We start from the raw sequence: 16,809 nt of genomic DNA, 5'->3' as shown, positions 1-16,809 counted from the left end.
GGACTAATTTTAGTGATGTTATTTCAATGACATACGATCAAAAGTTGTTGTCCGTAAGATTTTTAAAATGTCCCCACATTTTTCATATCAAGGGGACATCTGTCCCCACCGTATTTGATCCTCGGTAGAGCCCTGCCTACCTAAAATAAGTCACTGTAGTTTGAAATAGTCTGTTAAAATTACAATTAATTAATTAATTACTTTAGGACCCAGAAATTTATTCCTTTCAATAGTGTTCACTATAACTAAGTTCTCTATATGTATGACCTGAAAATGAAGTTTTCTGTAATAGGATCGCCAGCTTCTTGTAGAAAAGGATCTTTGACATGAACAGCTTTCAGCTTTGATGCTAGTCTGGACAAGTCCAGTACAGTTACACAAGAGTCACTTGTCTCATCTGTGTTTTCTGTGCTTTCAATCTTCAAGGATTCTGCATTGATGCAACATCACATTTAAATGATTGTGAATTAACTATGTCAAATCAATTTGAACTATACATACGATATCACTGTTACTGTAATGTTTTGTTTACCTCTTAATCTACTTCTCTTGGAATGATTTAAACAAGTTTTGCCATTAATATGAAGTAAGATTAACCAACGACAAATAGACAAAGTGAAACTCCAGCCTGAGAAAAGACATTATGGAAAAACAAATCTAGTTAACACTAAAATTATACAAAACTGCAGACTTATAATTTTTATCTCATTATTCATCACAATGCACAAAAGAATAAAAGAAATACCACAAGTGGATGAGAAGCACTTCAGATTTTCTTTCTCAAATCTCTCCTGAAAAATATTCTGCTGTGCAAAGAAATCATCAGGAGAGAAGAGATCCTGTGTACTGGGGTTTGAGCTTGGTACAACATCACAATCAAGGTAAAAGTTTACATCTTCTGTCAGACTTGTGTTAACTTTTCCTTTTTGGCTGGAAATTTTAATTGCAATTTACATCATCAACACTTAACAAGAAAGTATATATGTTTCAGCTATACAACATGTCTCTTAAGTTTATCTATTTAAGCAAAAAGCTTCTATTCTATAAATTTTAATTGTATATAACATACCAAAGCTGACTTGACAAAAGTAAAAACAAGAGGGCCAAGATGGCCCTAGGTCGCTCACCTGAGAAACACACCATAACAGTGTAAACATGTCTGACCTAGTAATTTCATGAAAACAAATATTCTGGCCAATTTTCATTAGGATTGGACCAAAAATGTGGTCTCTTGAGTTTAAACAAGTATTTTCTTTGATATGACCTGGTGACCTAGTTTTTTACCCTGGATGACCCATATTCAAACCTGACCTAGATTTCATCAAGGCAATCATTCTGACCAAATTCCATGAAGATTAATTGAAAAATACAGCCTCTATCACATACACCAGGGTTAGACACTAACTTATTTGAACAAGGTTCCCAAAGGAATCCCTACTTTTTAAATCTGGGGGTCCTCCTCAGGCTTTGGGATCCCTCATAATATGATATATAAAAACAATCACAACAGATGTCTTATGAGAAGTAACGGTCGTACCCCAGTGGGATTCGAACCCTCAACCTCTGTACTGAGTGGCTGACACCTTAACTACTACAGAAGAATGTATCCAAACTGATATCAATTTAAATGTTTGCCAATGTCAAGACAAGGTCTCGACTTTGGAGACACTTGTATCTTATAGATATAATCATTGTCAAGTCTATTGTGACAACCACTGAAAATTATAATATCAAAAAAAAATTCTTGAATTTCTTGACTTCTCTTCATATATTTTAGAATATAAAATCTTAATATTACCTGGCATTTATATTTCCGATGATACAAAATTTATTGTAGTTTCTCTTTGAGGTTTGAAGATATAAAGTGTTAAAGTAAGGCCATACCAAATTGATTAATAGTTCTTCGGAAAATTTTCAAAAAAAATAGGAGCGAGCAAGCGAAATTTTTATTTTATTTTTTTTTCTCAATTTTGATTTTTTCAGAGGCAGGTAGATTTAACATGGAGCGAGCGGGCTTTTTTTATTTTTTTTTCACAGCTTGGACCCTTGAGGAGGCGGTTATGATTATACATTAAGTTAACATTTCTTTAGAAATAACACATAAAACAAACATTTACAGTGTGGGTAACACAGTATATAGCTTTTCTATATGTTTTAAAGACTACATGAATGATTTTGCAAATAAATTCTTGCCAAAACTCACTGAATCACTTTTTTTTTGTAATTATAATTACTAAGGGATCAGTGTCTTATTTTCAATTTTGATTTTTCTACATTAATCTGAAGGCGTGCCTATTTAACGGCACAAAATGAAGAATATTTATGACAAAACAGGCACATGTGTGGAATAACATTTCTTCTGAAACACAGATGGCTTTGACACATGAACATCTTTGTGCCCCTAGTGGAACTCCAAACCATAGAGGTTTGGGGAAGTAATAAACCACTTGACCAGTGAGACCAAACAGAGTTGGGCATACAGATGCTTCGACATTGTTCGAATCCCTTTGGAATAATTTCTTAAAAGATCAGGCTAGCTTAAGTTTTGGTGGTAGAGATTCATCTCAGGCAAAAATGATAAGATGGACAAAGAATGATCCCAATATGGCCACCCTTAAAAGTGTTGTTTGTTGTGCTTTGACAGAACTAGAAATTTAGAGTTGGGGAGGTCTGTTTTCTTTTTTTTTCAGTTTCTCTCGTTCAATCAATTCACAGCCAATTATTATAAAAACAGGCAAAATTGGGGATACAAAAGGACAGATTTTGTTAGAAATTATTTTCATATCCACATTACTTATCTGAAAAGCTAAACAATTTTTAAATTGACTAAATGCGTTTTGACAGAATATCTGACTGCTGTACTAATTAAAGAAGTTACGTTCAAAACGATTTGGCCGAGGGCGAGACAATGTGATAGGTCGGTCAGGATCTGTGAACAAATATTTTTTTAAGATAGTAGTCGGCCTCAGCTTTGGGCTCTAGATCTTACATACTAAACAACTGACAACAAATGGTTTGAAAACTTTATATCTGAACAATATTTCCAAATATTTTTAACTGCATCCCCCTTGCACGTCTTACAATCGGGCTTCGTTCTTTAGAATGCGCCTACTTCATTACCTACCGGCACATCGAAGGCCATGTGTGGCACTAGCACAGACATTCCAGATTTAAAATAAATGATGAATAACACCATAATTCCTGACTTTTTGAGTTTTGGTCATCAGATTACATGTATTACGGACGCATGAAATCCGATCAATATCACTTTGACGCATTAAAACAGCGATAAAACCTGTTTTGCCGATATTATTCCGGGCCACGTAATCGGAAAAAAAATAATTTTTTCGGAGATTTTTATGTACGTGCGGGCGGGTGATTTTTATTTTTTTTTCTCGGGAATGAAATTATTGATGCGGTAGTTCCGACGAACGACATATCAATTTGGTATGGCCTAAGGGAATTATATTTTTAGCATAAAATTCTGTTTTGGATTACTTTCACATTGAAATTCACATATAATTTCATTTTGATGTTTGAAAGCTTGATTTATATAGTTAACAGACTTATCTTCCGAATCGGACTCGGTAAGTATTTATATAAAAAAAAACAACCACCAAACTGAATAACACTACACTACAAAAATAACGGTTCGTAAAATTTCTGAAAGTGCAGAAAGATCGCTGAGATCGAGACAGTATTCTTGTGCTAAAAATTAAAATATTTTTAGATAATATTACGTAATATTTTGATGATCAAACGTCGGTACATCACGGGTGACTTCCGCTGCAATTAACTCTTGGGGTGTCATAAAATATTTGGAAGCCGCGGTCCTTCTGTTTTGATTAACACTTTCCGTTATGTAAGACCATAAATTCCAAGCCATCGTAAACACAAATTGTTGTTCAAGGAAAATCTGCATGTATCACGCGTGACCTTCATGACCTAACACATTTAAAAATACTTAGATGTTAAATGGTTGTTATTTTTAGAACGAGGAAAGTCCCGCGAACCGGCCAGTTGCAAGCAGTTTTCTCAGTAATTTTCCATGACGTAGCGTCGTGCACATGTAGGAAAAAACCCGGGTCTTTCTTTGCAAAGTACTCGATATATTTAAATAGTAACCACATGATCTTGTACGTAAATAATGATGACGAAATCCCATATTTTGAGTTAGTAAACATCCGGACTTTGTTTCTTTAGGAAAAGAACGAAAATAAAGCGATTGATTATGAGACACGGGATAAAACGATTCTGTTCAAATGGCCGTTAAGCAGTATTATACCTTTCTATCGGGTAACCGGTAGACACGGGTCAATACGTTTCTGTTTGGTAATCGATAGATATGGTGATAAACGTATCGATGTGGGAAAGGGTTAAAATATTTTTCAAACAGGTATTTATCTTTTACTTTTTGGTTATCATTGACAAAAAAAATAGGTATCCAGCCGGAATCCCAGCTTTTAGAAGTTGGGGTTCCTCCTCAAAATTTGGGATCCTCGGGCTCCCGGGACACCGTTAGTGTCGAACCCTGTACACAAGGTTTTTCTTTGATTTGACCTAGTGACCTACTTCTTTAATCCAAGATCACCCATATTCGAACTCAACCTAGATTTCATCAAGGCAATCATTCTGACCAAATTTTATGAAGATCAATTGAAAAATACAGCTTCTATCGCATACACAATGTTTTTCTTTAATTTGACCTAGTGACCTAGTTTTTGACCCCAGATGACCCATCTTCAAACTTGGCCTAGACTTCATCAAGGCAATTATTTTCACCAAGTTTCAGGAAGATCAATTGAAAAACATATGCAAGGTTCTTCTTTGATTTGACCTAGTGACCTAGTTTTTGACTCCAGATGAGCCATTTTCTAACTTGACCTGGATATTATCAAGGAAATCATTCAGACCAAATTTCATGAAGACAAATTGAAAAATACAGCCTCTATTGCATATGCAAGGGTTTTCTTTGTTTTGACCTAGTGACCTAGTTTTTGACCCCAGATGACCAATCTTCGAACTTGGCCTAGATTTCATCAAGTTAATTATTCTGAACAAAATTCATGAAGATCAATTGAAAAATACAGCCTCTACAGCATACACAAGGTTTTTCTTTGATTTGACCTAGTGACCTAGTTTTTGATTCCAGATGACCCATTTTCAAACTTGGCCTAGATTTTATCAAGGCAATCATTCTGAACAAAATTCATCAAGGTCAGTTGAAAAATACAGCCTCTATCGCATACGCAAAGTTTTTCTTTGATTTGACCTAGTGACCTAGTTTTTGATTCCAGATGACCCATCTTCAAACTTGGCCTAGATTTCATCATGTTAATCATTCTGACTAAAATTCACGAAGGTCAATTGAAAAATTCAGCCTCTATAGCATACACAAGGTTTTTCTTTGATTTGTTCTAATGACCTAGTTTTTGACCCCAGATGACCCATTCTCGAACTTGCCTAGATTTGATCAAGGTGATCATTCTGAACAAAATTCATGAAGGTCGATTGAAAAATATAGCCTCTATTGCAGACACAAGGTTTTTCTTTGATTTGACCTAGTGACCTAGTTTTTGAACCCAGATAACCCATTTTCAAGCCTGGCCTAGACTTCATCAAGGTAATCATTCTCACCAAATTTCATGAAGATCAGTTGAAAAATACAGCCTCTATTGCATCCACAAGCTAAATGTTGACAGACGACAGACAGACGCCCGACATCGAGTGATCACAATAACTCACCTGAGCATTGCTCAGGTAAGCTCAAAAATGTATTAAATGGTTTCATACAGTGAAATGTTGCTTGCTCAAGCATCTATGACTACAGTAATTCAAGTGGTCCCTAGTTATTTTCCTTATATTGTGAGTATGTTCGGATTGCCTGAAACTCTCAAGTATTTTGCTCATCCCGTTGCAACTTTGAGCTTCAAGTGTTTTACTGTAGATTCAAAAGCTTAAATTCCAAAGGTTATATACCTCATAAATGACTCAATACCAAATTCCTTTGCATCTTCAGTTGCCAAGCACGAAGCATCAGAAATAAGGTTTGCACTCTCCTGAATCAAAAACTCGTCATCCTTTTTAGCTGTGTAACGAAAAGGTAATGATACAATAACATCCCTGTAAAGAGTCACTGATTCCTGTTATATGTCAACAAAAGTTACTTCCCTTTTATTTACTTACCTGCAGAAAACGTTTGCAAAACGATATAAACAAGCAACAAGAATACTCGTTAAAAGTAAGTATTTTAGATATTTTATCACACATAATATGATTTATATTATTTTAAAATTACGATAACTTACCTATTACAATAATATCTATTGGTTATTGTTTAGTTTGACCCATTTTATGGATTGGTTCCTGTAAATTAAGACGATATCTATGGTTTTGACACTGAGACCGGTAAACAGAATATTAGCCAATCAAAAGCAAGCATGTAGATGGTGCTACTGTTAGTTGGTAGATGACGCCACTGTTAGTTGGTTTAAATAGGCGAATCTAAGCTGTTTTTGCCAGAATTTGTTTGGAGCTCTTGGAGTGCAAATCAATAAGAAGATAAGCTGAATTAATCTCTGGGACTTTGGATAAATAACTACCTTTCCTGACTCGTGTTTTCTATATAGTGTATAGCACTACAGAAAGAGTAACAGGAAAAATAGAAAGACCGTGTCGCAGATTAATATAGAGGCTATAGGACAGAGACCCAGGTCTACAGACGTAGGCTATGGATACTTACTGAATATAAGGAATATAGGATAGTAGATCAGGGATACTGATATTCAAACCAATCAATATAGATAATATAGGATATATTACCTATGCCATAGACCTTGTAATACATTGTTATATGCCTTTGATTTTTAGTAATTTATATACATCCTTCTTATTACTAAAGAAATTAATTGTCTCAAAGCATTAGGGTTTGGAAACCCATGCAAAATTAGTATATGCGTTTTTAAGATAAATACTGTAGGCCACAGACAAACTGATATTCATTGTACCATAATTCTGACTGATTTATTACATATATTTAATATTTCTTGAATCATTGGTTTACCAAAATCAAGATAGCAAAGAAGCTAGAGGAAAATTTATATATATTGGAAAGTCTGCTCGATACACGTTACAGTTGTAATGATGGAAACAATTGGTAAGAAACCTGGCAACATATCTTTTCTTCTGTAATACTAAAATATATCATTTTCTCACTTGTAAGTGTAATAACAAGCTGCAAGATCATTGCCAAAGGCAGAGTAATAACTACAAACAGATGTGTCAGAAGATAGAGAAGTTTGTCTATATAAAAGTATTTTTTTTCCAGGTCCATTTGAGGCCGATCTTCAGCCCAAATCCAAATGACAAATGGTATGTTTTTTTCCCAATTTTACCTCTAAAATTCCCAGTTGAAAGTTTGAAAAAAAAAAGCCTGAAAATTTTCGTAACATTGAAAATTGGGGTTCAAAATCCACTACGTCGATGTTGATATTACGGTATTACAGTAAACGGCAATTACTTCCCCTTAAACCGCATCATTGAAAGGCAAGATAATGTAAGCATCTGTTGATCATAAACATGCCGTCTACAAAAGTAACCCTTACAGAAGCAAGCCTCTGTGGCGTACATGCTGCGTATTTGCTGTGTATATGCAGCGACCACAGTAGTACGCCAGAGGAGTACATTTTACATACACCGCATGCCGCGTACATGCCGCATACTATTTCGACAAGTACACAGCATGTACGCAGGAGGTCACTAGTACACTTCAAGTACGCAGCACGGACCCTGAAAATTTAAGGAGTACACTGCATGTACGCAGGAGGGACTTGTACAAGAAAACAGTACACTGCATGTACACCGCAGATACTTTGAAATTTGTGCAGTACACTTCATATACGCGGGAAAGACTTGTACAATTTCTTTTGGCATTTATACTTAGTTTTTTTCTATTTATAAGTTAAAGTCTGAAGTAAACTTCATATACGCGGGAGGGACTTGTTCATTTTCTTTTTGTGTTTATACTTTGAATTTTTTTAGGTAAAAGTCTGAAGTACACTTCATGCAGGAAGGATTTGTACATTTTTTTTTTTTTTTTGGAAGCAAGAACTTGATTTCCGAGTAACTTTTATCTTAATAGCATAGAATAGTTCAGATTACCGGTATTCTGAACAATGAAAATTTGCCAAACTGTTTGCAATGTTCATTTGTGAAGCTTACATCTTAGTGATTTCTGAGCTGCACCTTGCATGCAGTGTAAAAATATATTCTTTTTTATTTTTAATTAATCCTGGAGCTTTCTAACTTGGATAATTGAAAAGCCTTATTTGAACTTCGTTGCATTACATTTTGTAATACATGAAATAATTACCAAGATAATGCCTCAACAGCGCCCGAATGAGAAGAATTAATAGCTCTCACTGTTATTTGAATACTCTTAAGCAAAACACCATTCTATCATGTTTTATAAAGGCTTTAATGCTCATTATGTTAACTCATTAAGGCCTCACCAAATTAAAAAGTTGTTCATCGGATTTGCCGCTCGTATATTTTCAGAATGTTTTTGGCTAATTGCGCTCGCCCCATTAGAAAAAATCAATCTAAAATGTTTTGGTGCGCTACTTTTTACAGACGTAAAAGTGTATAAATGCTTATATAATTCCAGTCCTAGATTGTTCTCAGATAGATTTTAATCAAAATAAATACATACTATGCACACATCGTCTATAATAAATCATAACACTTATATTTAGTTGTATTAAAGTTGTTCCCCTTGATGCAGTTACGCCATTTTCTTCAAATGTTTACCAAACTACATGCTACAAAAATTGATTTATTTCATTGAAAAGTGGATGAAGAAAAGCATACTAATTTATTGATAACATCAATCTACATTATTTTGGTAAGGGTAAATACTTATTGATGCATGTCACTTATTTTTTTTCTGTCCAAATGATCAGCATTTGCATACGGAAGTTGGTGGGGTAAGGAATTTACATTATCACAGCAGTTTCGCCACAAGAGTACACAGCATGTACGCCGCAGAAGTACACAGCATGTACGCCGCAGGAGTACACAACATGTACGCAGCAGGGGTAGTACACCGCAGGCTCATTTGCATGTGAAAAGTGTATGTGCCGCGTACATGCTGCGTACTATTTCCAGCATACTAAATTCCTCCAGCGTACATCCTGTGTACTATGTAGTCCACAGCATGTACGCAGCAAGTAGTATGCGGCAGAGCTCATTTGCATGTCAAAAGTGTACTACAAACGTACTATCGGTGTATGTGTGGTGTATATCCTGCGTACTATTTAAAGCCCTTGCTTTCAGTACACATCATGTACGCATCATATACGCTGTATGTACACAGCAAGAGTACGCAGCAGGCCTTTTTCTTCTGTAAGGGAAGTATTATACTAAGAAGATCAATAAAAAAGACAGGAAAAGTATGCCCAAAATTGATGTTTTGTTCATCAGACAGACGTTAAACTATAGATCTATTCGTCTACCGCTCAAATGACCACACCCACAATGGCAGATTTTTTGTTTGTTTTCAATGAATGAGTATTGATAACGTGACTGTCTTTTACCATTTATAACACTTGCTTAACAAGAGCTCCGCCAAGCGGGACAATATACACCCGAAGGGTTATATCAGAGGAGGATGGGAGTATCTGACTGTTGAAGCCCAAAGGACAGGAACAACAAAGGGAAGAAATTTTTAAAAAATCCGCAGAAAAATTTCGAAGTCAACAAAAAAATCCTTACCAGGTAAAGATATGTCAAAATACATATAAAAATTGGAGGTACCATCCATGTTGTACCACAGAAAAGTGGTCTCGGTTTTTCCCTATGGCCAATAACAAAAAAAGTTACAAAATAAGCTATTTATAGTAACATAAAAGGCAAGTAATTCAATAAAAAAATAGAGCTGCTTTTGAGAAAAGCGCATGTCTCCCACAACTGCCTAATCATCTAAACAGTAAGTCAGTCTTTATATACTGTTTACTCACTACAAATTTACCTTTGAAGAGTAAAAAGGCAGATTTTTGGTAATTCAAGGGCCATAATTCTGAAGTGCCTCGGGCGATTTAGCTACTTAATGAACTTGGCCGATGAGTTATGGTCAAAAACATTTGGTTCAAGATTGGTGAAGATCGGATGAGAACTGTTCGACTTAGAGCGCCGACAAGAGTAAAAAGGCCGATTTTCAGTAATTCAAGGGCCATTTATAATTCCAAAGTGCCTGGGCCGATTTGGCTAGTTATCGAACTTGGCCAAGGACTTATGGTCAAACACATTTTATTCAAGTTTGGTGAAGATCAGATGAGAAATGTTTGACCTAGAGCGCAGACAAAATTTGTGACAGACAGACAGACACACACACAGACAGGGGTAAATCAATATGTCTCCCACATCACATCCAGAACATACGCTCTACATGTTGTCTTGATATGGTGAATATTTGTGTCAATTTTCTTTGAAATCCTTCAAGGAGTTCAAGAGTTATGGAGTGGACATGAAATTGCTAACGGACGGACGCCCGTCTCTAGATTTGCCATGGTAATAAGACTTTTGCCATAGAATTCCATGGAGTTCCGTGGCAATTAGCATGGAAATCTGTGGAATATTGAAGTTTTCCATGGACATTGAATGGAACAGTAAGTTTGCCATGGATTTCCATGGATTACAGCTGAAATATTGATCAATTTCCACAGAAACAGGAGCTTTTGCCATGGAAAGTTGGACTTAGTAAAATTTTGGGATGGAAAATAGCATAGAAAATAACTTAGAAATTTTCTGTGATGGAAATTGATGGGAACTGTGGACTTAGAATTTTTGGGAGGTATTTCTTGTGAACATAGAGTATTTTAATGGATTAGTATGTTTTATGACCAATAACTACAACTAACTTAATTAGATAGGTAAAACAACTAATGGAATTACAGTAAACCTGTCTTAAGAAGCCAGCCAAGGCAGTAGGAAAAAGTGGCTGCTTATGGCAGATGGCTGCTTCATGCAGGTAATTTATAGCATGAATGACCATTTTGGGAAATGAAACACTGGCTGCCTAAGACAGGTTGGCTGCTTAATAGAGGTGACTGCTAAAGCAGGTTTTACTGTAAAACATTTAGTGTAATGCAACTTGTCATATAAACTCACCTTGCAGATAGATTCATTTTGAACTAATCTTTAAAAAATTACTGAAATATCATGACTTTTTCTCCTAGAATAACACCAAAAAGAACAGCACTAACAGTAGTTACATATATAATATTACAATTCTTTACACCAAAATTCATTAAAAGTTACCTGGCCAAGGGATTCTTAATTTGATTAATCAAGTAATAAATTATTTGGTTCTTTTAATCTTCTGTAGTGTACCTGTTGCTTGTCTCACAACAGGAGATTATCCCAGACTGCATGATAAGATCTTGTCTGCTTTATATTTAGAAACTCATAACAAGAGATCAACCAATGAAAATAAAGTCTGTGAACTACTTCTGGGGCTGTAAATGTACCTCAAAAAGTAATCCTGAACTTTTTTCTGTTTAATATCAGGGTAAACTTCAAAAATAATGAGTATGTAAATGGAATAAAATCAACCTGTGGTACAAAAATATTTTTAACATCCTAGATGTATCCTCCAATAGCTGACTGTAAATGACACATTTGCCCAAGAATATCAAAATTTCAAATCTACACAGGAAGTTCTTTGTTTGAGAGCAGGATGGAGTGGAGTTATTTTACTGTGTTTACATGCAGCTTGGAAGTTAACAATAACTAAAAGAATACACCAGGTGAGTTCATAAAATTTATTCATGATTTTCCAACAGCAATGTAGAGTACGTATAGCAATGTAACAAAACTAGTAAATGGATTCAAACTGGAAGCAGGCAGCTTAGCTTTCATTGTGTTATGCAACAAATGATTTTGCTTCATATATATTTTTGTTCATTTATTTAACAGCTTTTTTGCAAAGTTCTATTAAGCAGCTGCAATTTCTACTTTATCATGCTTTTAATTTACTAAAAGGAACATTGGACACTTTTTAAATGAAATTATTCAATGGGTTCAATAAAATTTAAGCCAGTAGAGTTATCTCCACAGGTGGCACTGCTGTATTACAGGGTAAACAATGCTACCAGTCAGCTGACCACTGTTTACTAAGTAAATTCAGAGAATTATGTGTTTTTAACCTGTTATTAAACTGGTTTATTGGTGTTGCACACATTTATGTTAAGGTAATGAAAATTATGTTTTTAGTAGAAAGAAATAATGTTTATGGATTATTTACTTGTTATTAATCGATGATTTTGCACTTTATTGAAAGTGCATGTTTAACATTTTTTTCGAAAATTCAGCAATAATACACATATTAAGCAGCTATTTGTTATTTAGGTACTATTACTTTTTCTTTTGAATTCTGATATATTCAACTTCCTAGTTGTTTTCAATATTAATATGATTTTTAAATTTAAAAAAAAGGGAGAATCTTTCAGTGAAGTTGATGTCTGACCCCTTGGCTCCAACATTAAATTATTAAGGAGCCTACTTATGAAAATCTATGTCTAACATTTAATATAAACTGGAATGTACAAGTAAATGAATATTGGTTATAATTAATGTACAGATGTATGTGTTCATTTAAGAGGAGTCTTACAGAATACTAGTACATAATTATATATTTAAGATGTTCAGGCAGATTATTTTAGAAAAAGATATTTTTGTTAATGTAATATCAAACTTTCCATGAAATTAAATAAAATAAAAAGTTAACATTATATACTTAAATTGTATGTAATACAAAATTTGTATGTTTTAAATGTGTGCCAAAATTCAAAAACAAATTTTTTATATAATCTTATCCAAGGGTAAAGTTAGAAATTTTGTTAAATATGCAGGTATTTATGCTGATTGATATGTAACCCTCAATTTGCCACATCTGTAAAAAGCTGCTGATAAGATATTTTTGGCCCCATTATTCATCATGATGTATAGTTTTAATTTCAGGTCATTGACATACCTAATAAATAATAAACCAACATTTTTATGGACATCTAGGTTTTAAACTATATCTGTTTTTCAGGAGTATATAAACAGCATACATGAATGAATGAATGAATGAATGGAGATAATTCAGTTTAGTGACCCAATGTATTGTGTTCAAAGGAGACTCCATCCAACAATTCAAAGACGTGTAAGTAATTACTATAGTACTATAAATACATGTACACACTACCATTGTTCTATGTTTGATTGAAAGTGGGCAACTGACAATTTTCCCTGAACACGACTGAATGGATCAACTTTATAATTTCCAGCAGAACCCACGACAGGTTTTATAATTATCTCCCTTATATCAAGTCCAGACCAATATTTTATATAATGATTAAAAAAGTATCAAATTAAGTTATCACTTGGCAGTCAACACACATTGGTGTTAGTGCAGGTAACTGGTAGAATTTCAATTAGGTCACCATTTATACAATAATAGTAATGCATAAGTTGAACCTATTGATCACTACCCCAAAACATTGAATATCTGTCTGCATGCCTTTTTTTATGGAACCTTATTCTACCTACATTTGAAATCAAACTGAAAAATACATTTTCTTGAAAATATAATAAGTAATGTTATTACTTGCTTGAATCTGCAGTATTGCCTGTATAATAAAGAAGCACTTCTTTGAATACCATTTAATTTTGAAATTATGAAGTAAGGACAAAACTAATGAAGAAACTGCTTTTATGGTTTAATTGGTTTAATATCTCTTGGTTTATTATTTCAACAGGTTAATGCAGTGAGGCAACTGATGGCAAATGATGGCTTTGTGGCAGTTAATGAAAACTACATGGTATTTTAAACTGATGGTGGCCAACAGTGACAGAAAATTTCTCAACCAATAGTTACATTCAGTTGAAAATGATGGCATATCTTATACAGACTATACTGCATTATGACAAACAGTGGAAAACATTGATATACTACAATGACAGTGAAACTGAATAGAAACTGGTGACATTTTAGCTCCATATTGTTTGTACTATTTTCTATCGCCTAGTGAAGAAATGTCAAAATTCATAAGCAGTTTTGTTATACTACAGACTCTTATGAAATTATAAATTAAGATGTGACATACATTGTGGTTTCTGATTTTCCTTTCAGTCCAGTTCTGTCACCAACAAGTTTCCATGGTATTTCCGCGGATTTCCACAGTTATTTGCCATGGCATGCCGTCCGAATACTCCACGGATTGCCATGGAATTTCGCTGGTTTCCACGGTCATCTGTGTTGTACCATGGAAAGCCATGGATTTCCATGGAAACCCATGGATTTCCATGGAACTCTGTGGCATTCCATTGAAATCCATGGAACTCCACGGATTTTTTTCTTCGTATTTTTGTTTCATAAAAAAATGATATAAATTGGTAGTCCGAATACTCCATGGAATATTTTCCATGGATTTCCATAGAATTCCATGGCGAATCTAGAGACGGGTGAGCCGGACATCGGGGGTATAACGTAATAGGGCGTATAAAAAGTATTTTTAGTTCATAAATCCTGAAATAAAAAAATCCCAATTGGGTGTTTTATGACACATTTTCCCAGTTGTAATTCCCAGAATAGTGGGGGAAAAACATCTAAGATACTGGCAAAAACTAAGTGATTTGTTTAGTTCATATATACATCAGGTTTTCTATGTTACTAACTGCAGGTAAAATAATGAAACCAAACATACTGTAATTAAAAATATTTGTTACAAGAACTACCTGGAAGAGAAGTGTTCTAGTTAAACACAATCCTGTATTACCTTTAACTATTTTTGTTTTTCATTCCAAACTGTTAGTTAATAGTATTATTTTATTTTAAAAAACCCATAAGACCTTATTTCAGCTGCATCTGCTCTTTCATTGAAGGATTCAAGATGCCAGTTTAATTACCCACAGATAACAGCAGTTCACCTCCCTTTGAGTCAGTTAAACTAGTGAGATGTGTGAGTTCAATTATCCGCAGATAATCAACAGTTCACCTCCCTTTGAGTCAGTTGAGCTACTGAGATGCCTGTGAGTTCAATTATCCGCAGATAATCAATAGTTCACCTCCCTTTTAGTCAGCTGAGATAAAGTAAATTCCACCACACTCAATACTGCTATTTAAAATAAACTTCAAAGTAATAATTTTTTTCAAAGCATCAATACCTCTTTTCCAGGGAAATCTGTACTTTTCATCTGGAAGCTTTCCTTTGTGAAGATAAGCCTCTGTGTGGTCAAGATGTTGTGGTACCACAATCAAACACTTTCCAAGCAACGTTCGTTTGGCAGTGACAGCCTAATAATAAAAAAAATTCATAGTCCAAATTTTATAGATAAATTTCCTTCTACAAAACTAGATAAAGCAGTTGTATACAATATATACCTGAAGTCCTATGAATTAAATTGAAAATTTCCCACAGATCTATGGAACATTCTGAGGTCACTACCACCAGTCCAAACGTCAGCATAATATAATGTACAGGACTTCTACTCTTGTGTATTTTTCTCTGCCAATCAGCAATTCTCATCCTGTATATTTCCATATCTGATACTATATGATTTTCATCTCTAGTGGCAGTGACTGGGAAGGCTACACAAGATCTAAGTACGCACATTAGCATTAAAAAATACCAATTGCTATTTGCAAAGAATGAACAGTTGTCCAACTGCATTTTTTGGGGTATAATTTCGGTTAGAATGATCTCAAGTCATGAAAATCACTCAAATTTTTAACAAGGTCACAGGTGCAGCAAATTCAATTGTCCGTATTGCCCAGGTTGTCCCAAAGCTTGTAAGGACAAGTGAAATTTGACCAGAATTTACTATACAACAGTAGTTACTATCATACGGACAAGTACAAAATAGCAATTGATAAAAACGGACAAGCAAGTCAAAATCAGATTTTGCCGCCCCTGGGTCATAGCACCCCCTTTATGGGTGGGCCAGTGGTCTAGTGGTAACATGCTTAACTGCCAATCCAGAGGTCCGGGTTCGAATCCTGGTCCAGACACTGGAAATTTACTAATTAACTAAGAGGCCTGTATTGGATCTTCCCAGGAAAGAGTGGCATGACGTGTATCGGTGCTTAACACCGGGCACGTTAAAGAACCAGACTGTCTATTCGCAAAGAGCTAGGCTAAGTTAGCCGGACATGTTCTATTATACATATCTGACTGCATCCAATCATGCCATTCAAAAGCACTGGTATAAGAAAACTAGGTGTTTCGCTACCTTATGTAATTTATAATTCTTTGATAAAAGCTACCTTAAGCATAAAGTTTGCTGACAACAGATGCATTCAAACTAAAGATATTCAATTTGAGCATAAAAGTAAGTAAGTAAGTAAGTAAGTAACGACTTTATTTAAAGTGGATAACATATACGGCATTGGATACATTTTTCAAAACCGATTAACAATATGGTCCACTGTATACAATGTATAACTATGTACAGAACATCAAACATACATGTAATAAAACTATATACAGATATAACAAACCTGAAAGGAGAACATTATAATATGGACAGAAGTAAAAGGCAATGATAATGAATCAATTTTATGTAAAAATGTACAACCTAAACATATAAAATATATCAAATCAAGAAAAACTCAAAATATGACAACATGTGACTATTAATATTGCTTTGTAATCTAATTATATATAACAGAGAAGTGCCACTTAAGATATGATCTTCTGAATTTTTCTAACGTATCTAAGGAGCATATATGTATAGGAATGTTGTTCCAAATTACAGCTCCAGAGTACT

General features: G+C 34.4%; 2 protein-coding genes across 2 annotated transcripts in view; one reads left to right on the top strand and one right to left on the bottom strand.

Moving 5' to 3' along the window:
* LOC123525180 (uncharacterized) overlaps positions 1–16,809 on the bottom strand; it is a 65,091-nt gene that overhangs the window by 32,842 nt on the left and 15,440 nt on the right. The window contains exons 2-5 of the mRNA XM_053539643.1: positions 15,208–15,337; positions 5,980–6,088; positions 746–930; positions 268–430 (exon numbers count right to left, since the gene is read on the bottom strand). Of these exons, the coding sequence (XP_053395618.1) occupies positions 268–430; positions 746–930; positions 5,980–6,088; positions 15,208–15,337 (587 nt within the window). The remainder of the gene's footprint in view (positions 1–267; positions 431–745; positions 931–5,979; positions 6,089–15,207; positions 15,338–16,809) is intronic.
* LOC123525181 (uncharacterized) overlaps positions 6,592–16,809 on the top strand; it is a 33,310-nt gene continuing 23,092 nt past the window's right edge. The window contains exons 1-2 of the mRNA XM_053538106.1: positions 6,592–6,723; positions 7,328–7,371. The gene's annotated coding sequence lies outside the window, so the exon portion shown is untranslated. The remainder of the gene's footprint in view (positions 6,724–7,327; positions 7,372–16,809) is intronic.

Source organism: Mercenaria mercenaria, chromosome 3 (genome assembly GCF_021730395.1).
Source record: "Mercenaria mercenaria strain notata chromosome 3, MADL_Memer_1, whole genome shotgun sequence".
Classification (NCBI taxonomy): Eukaryota; Metazoa; Mollusca; class Bivalvia; order Venerida; family Veneridae; genus Mercenaria; species Mercenaria mercenaria.
This window is presented reverse-complemented; position numbering and strand designations above follow the sequence as displayed.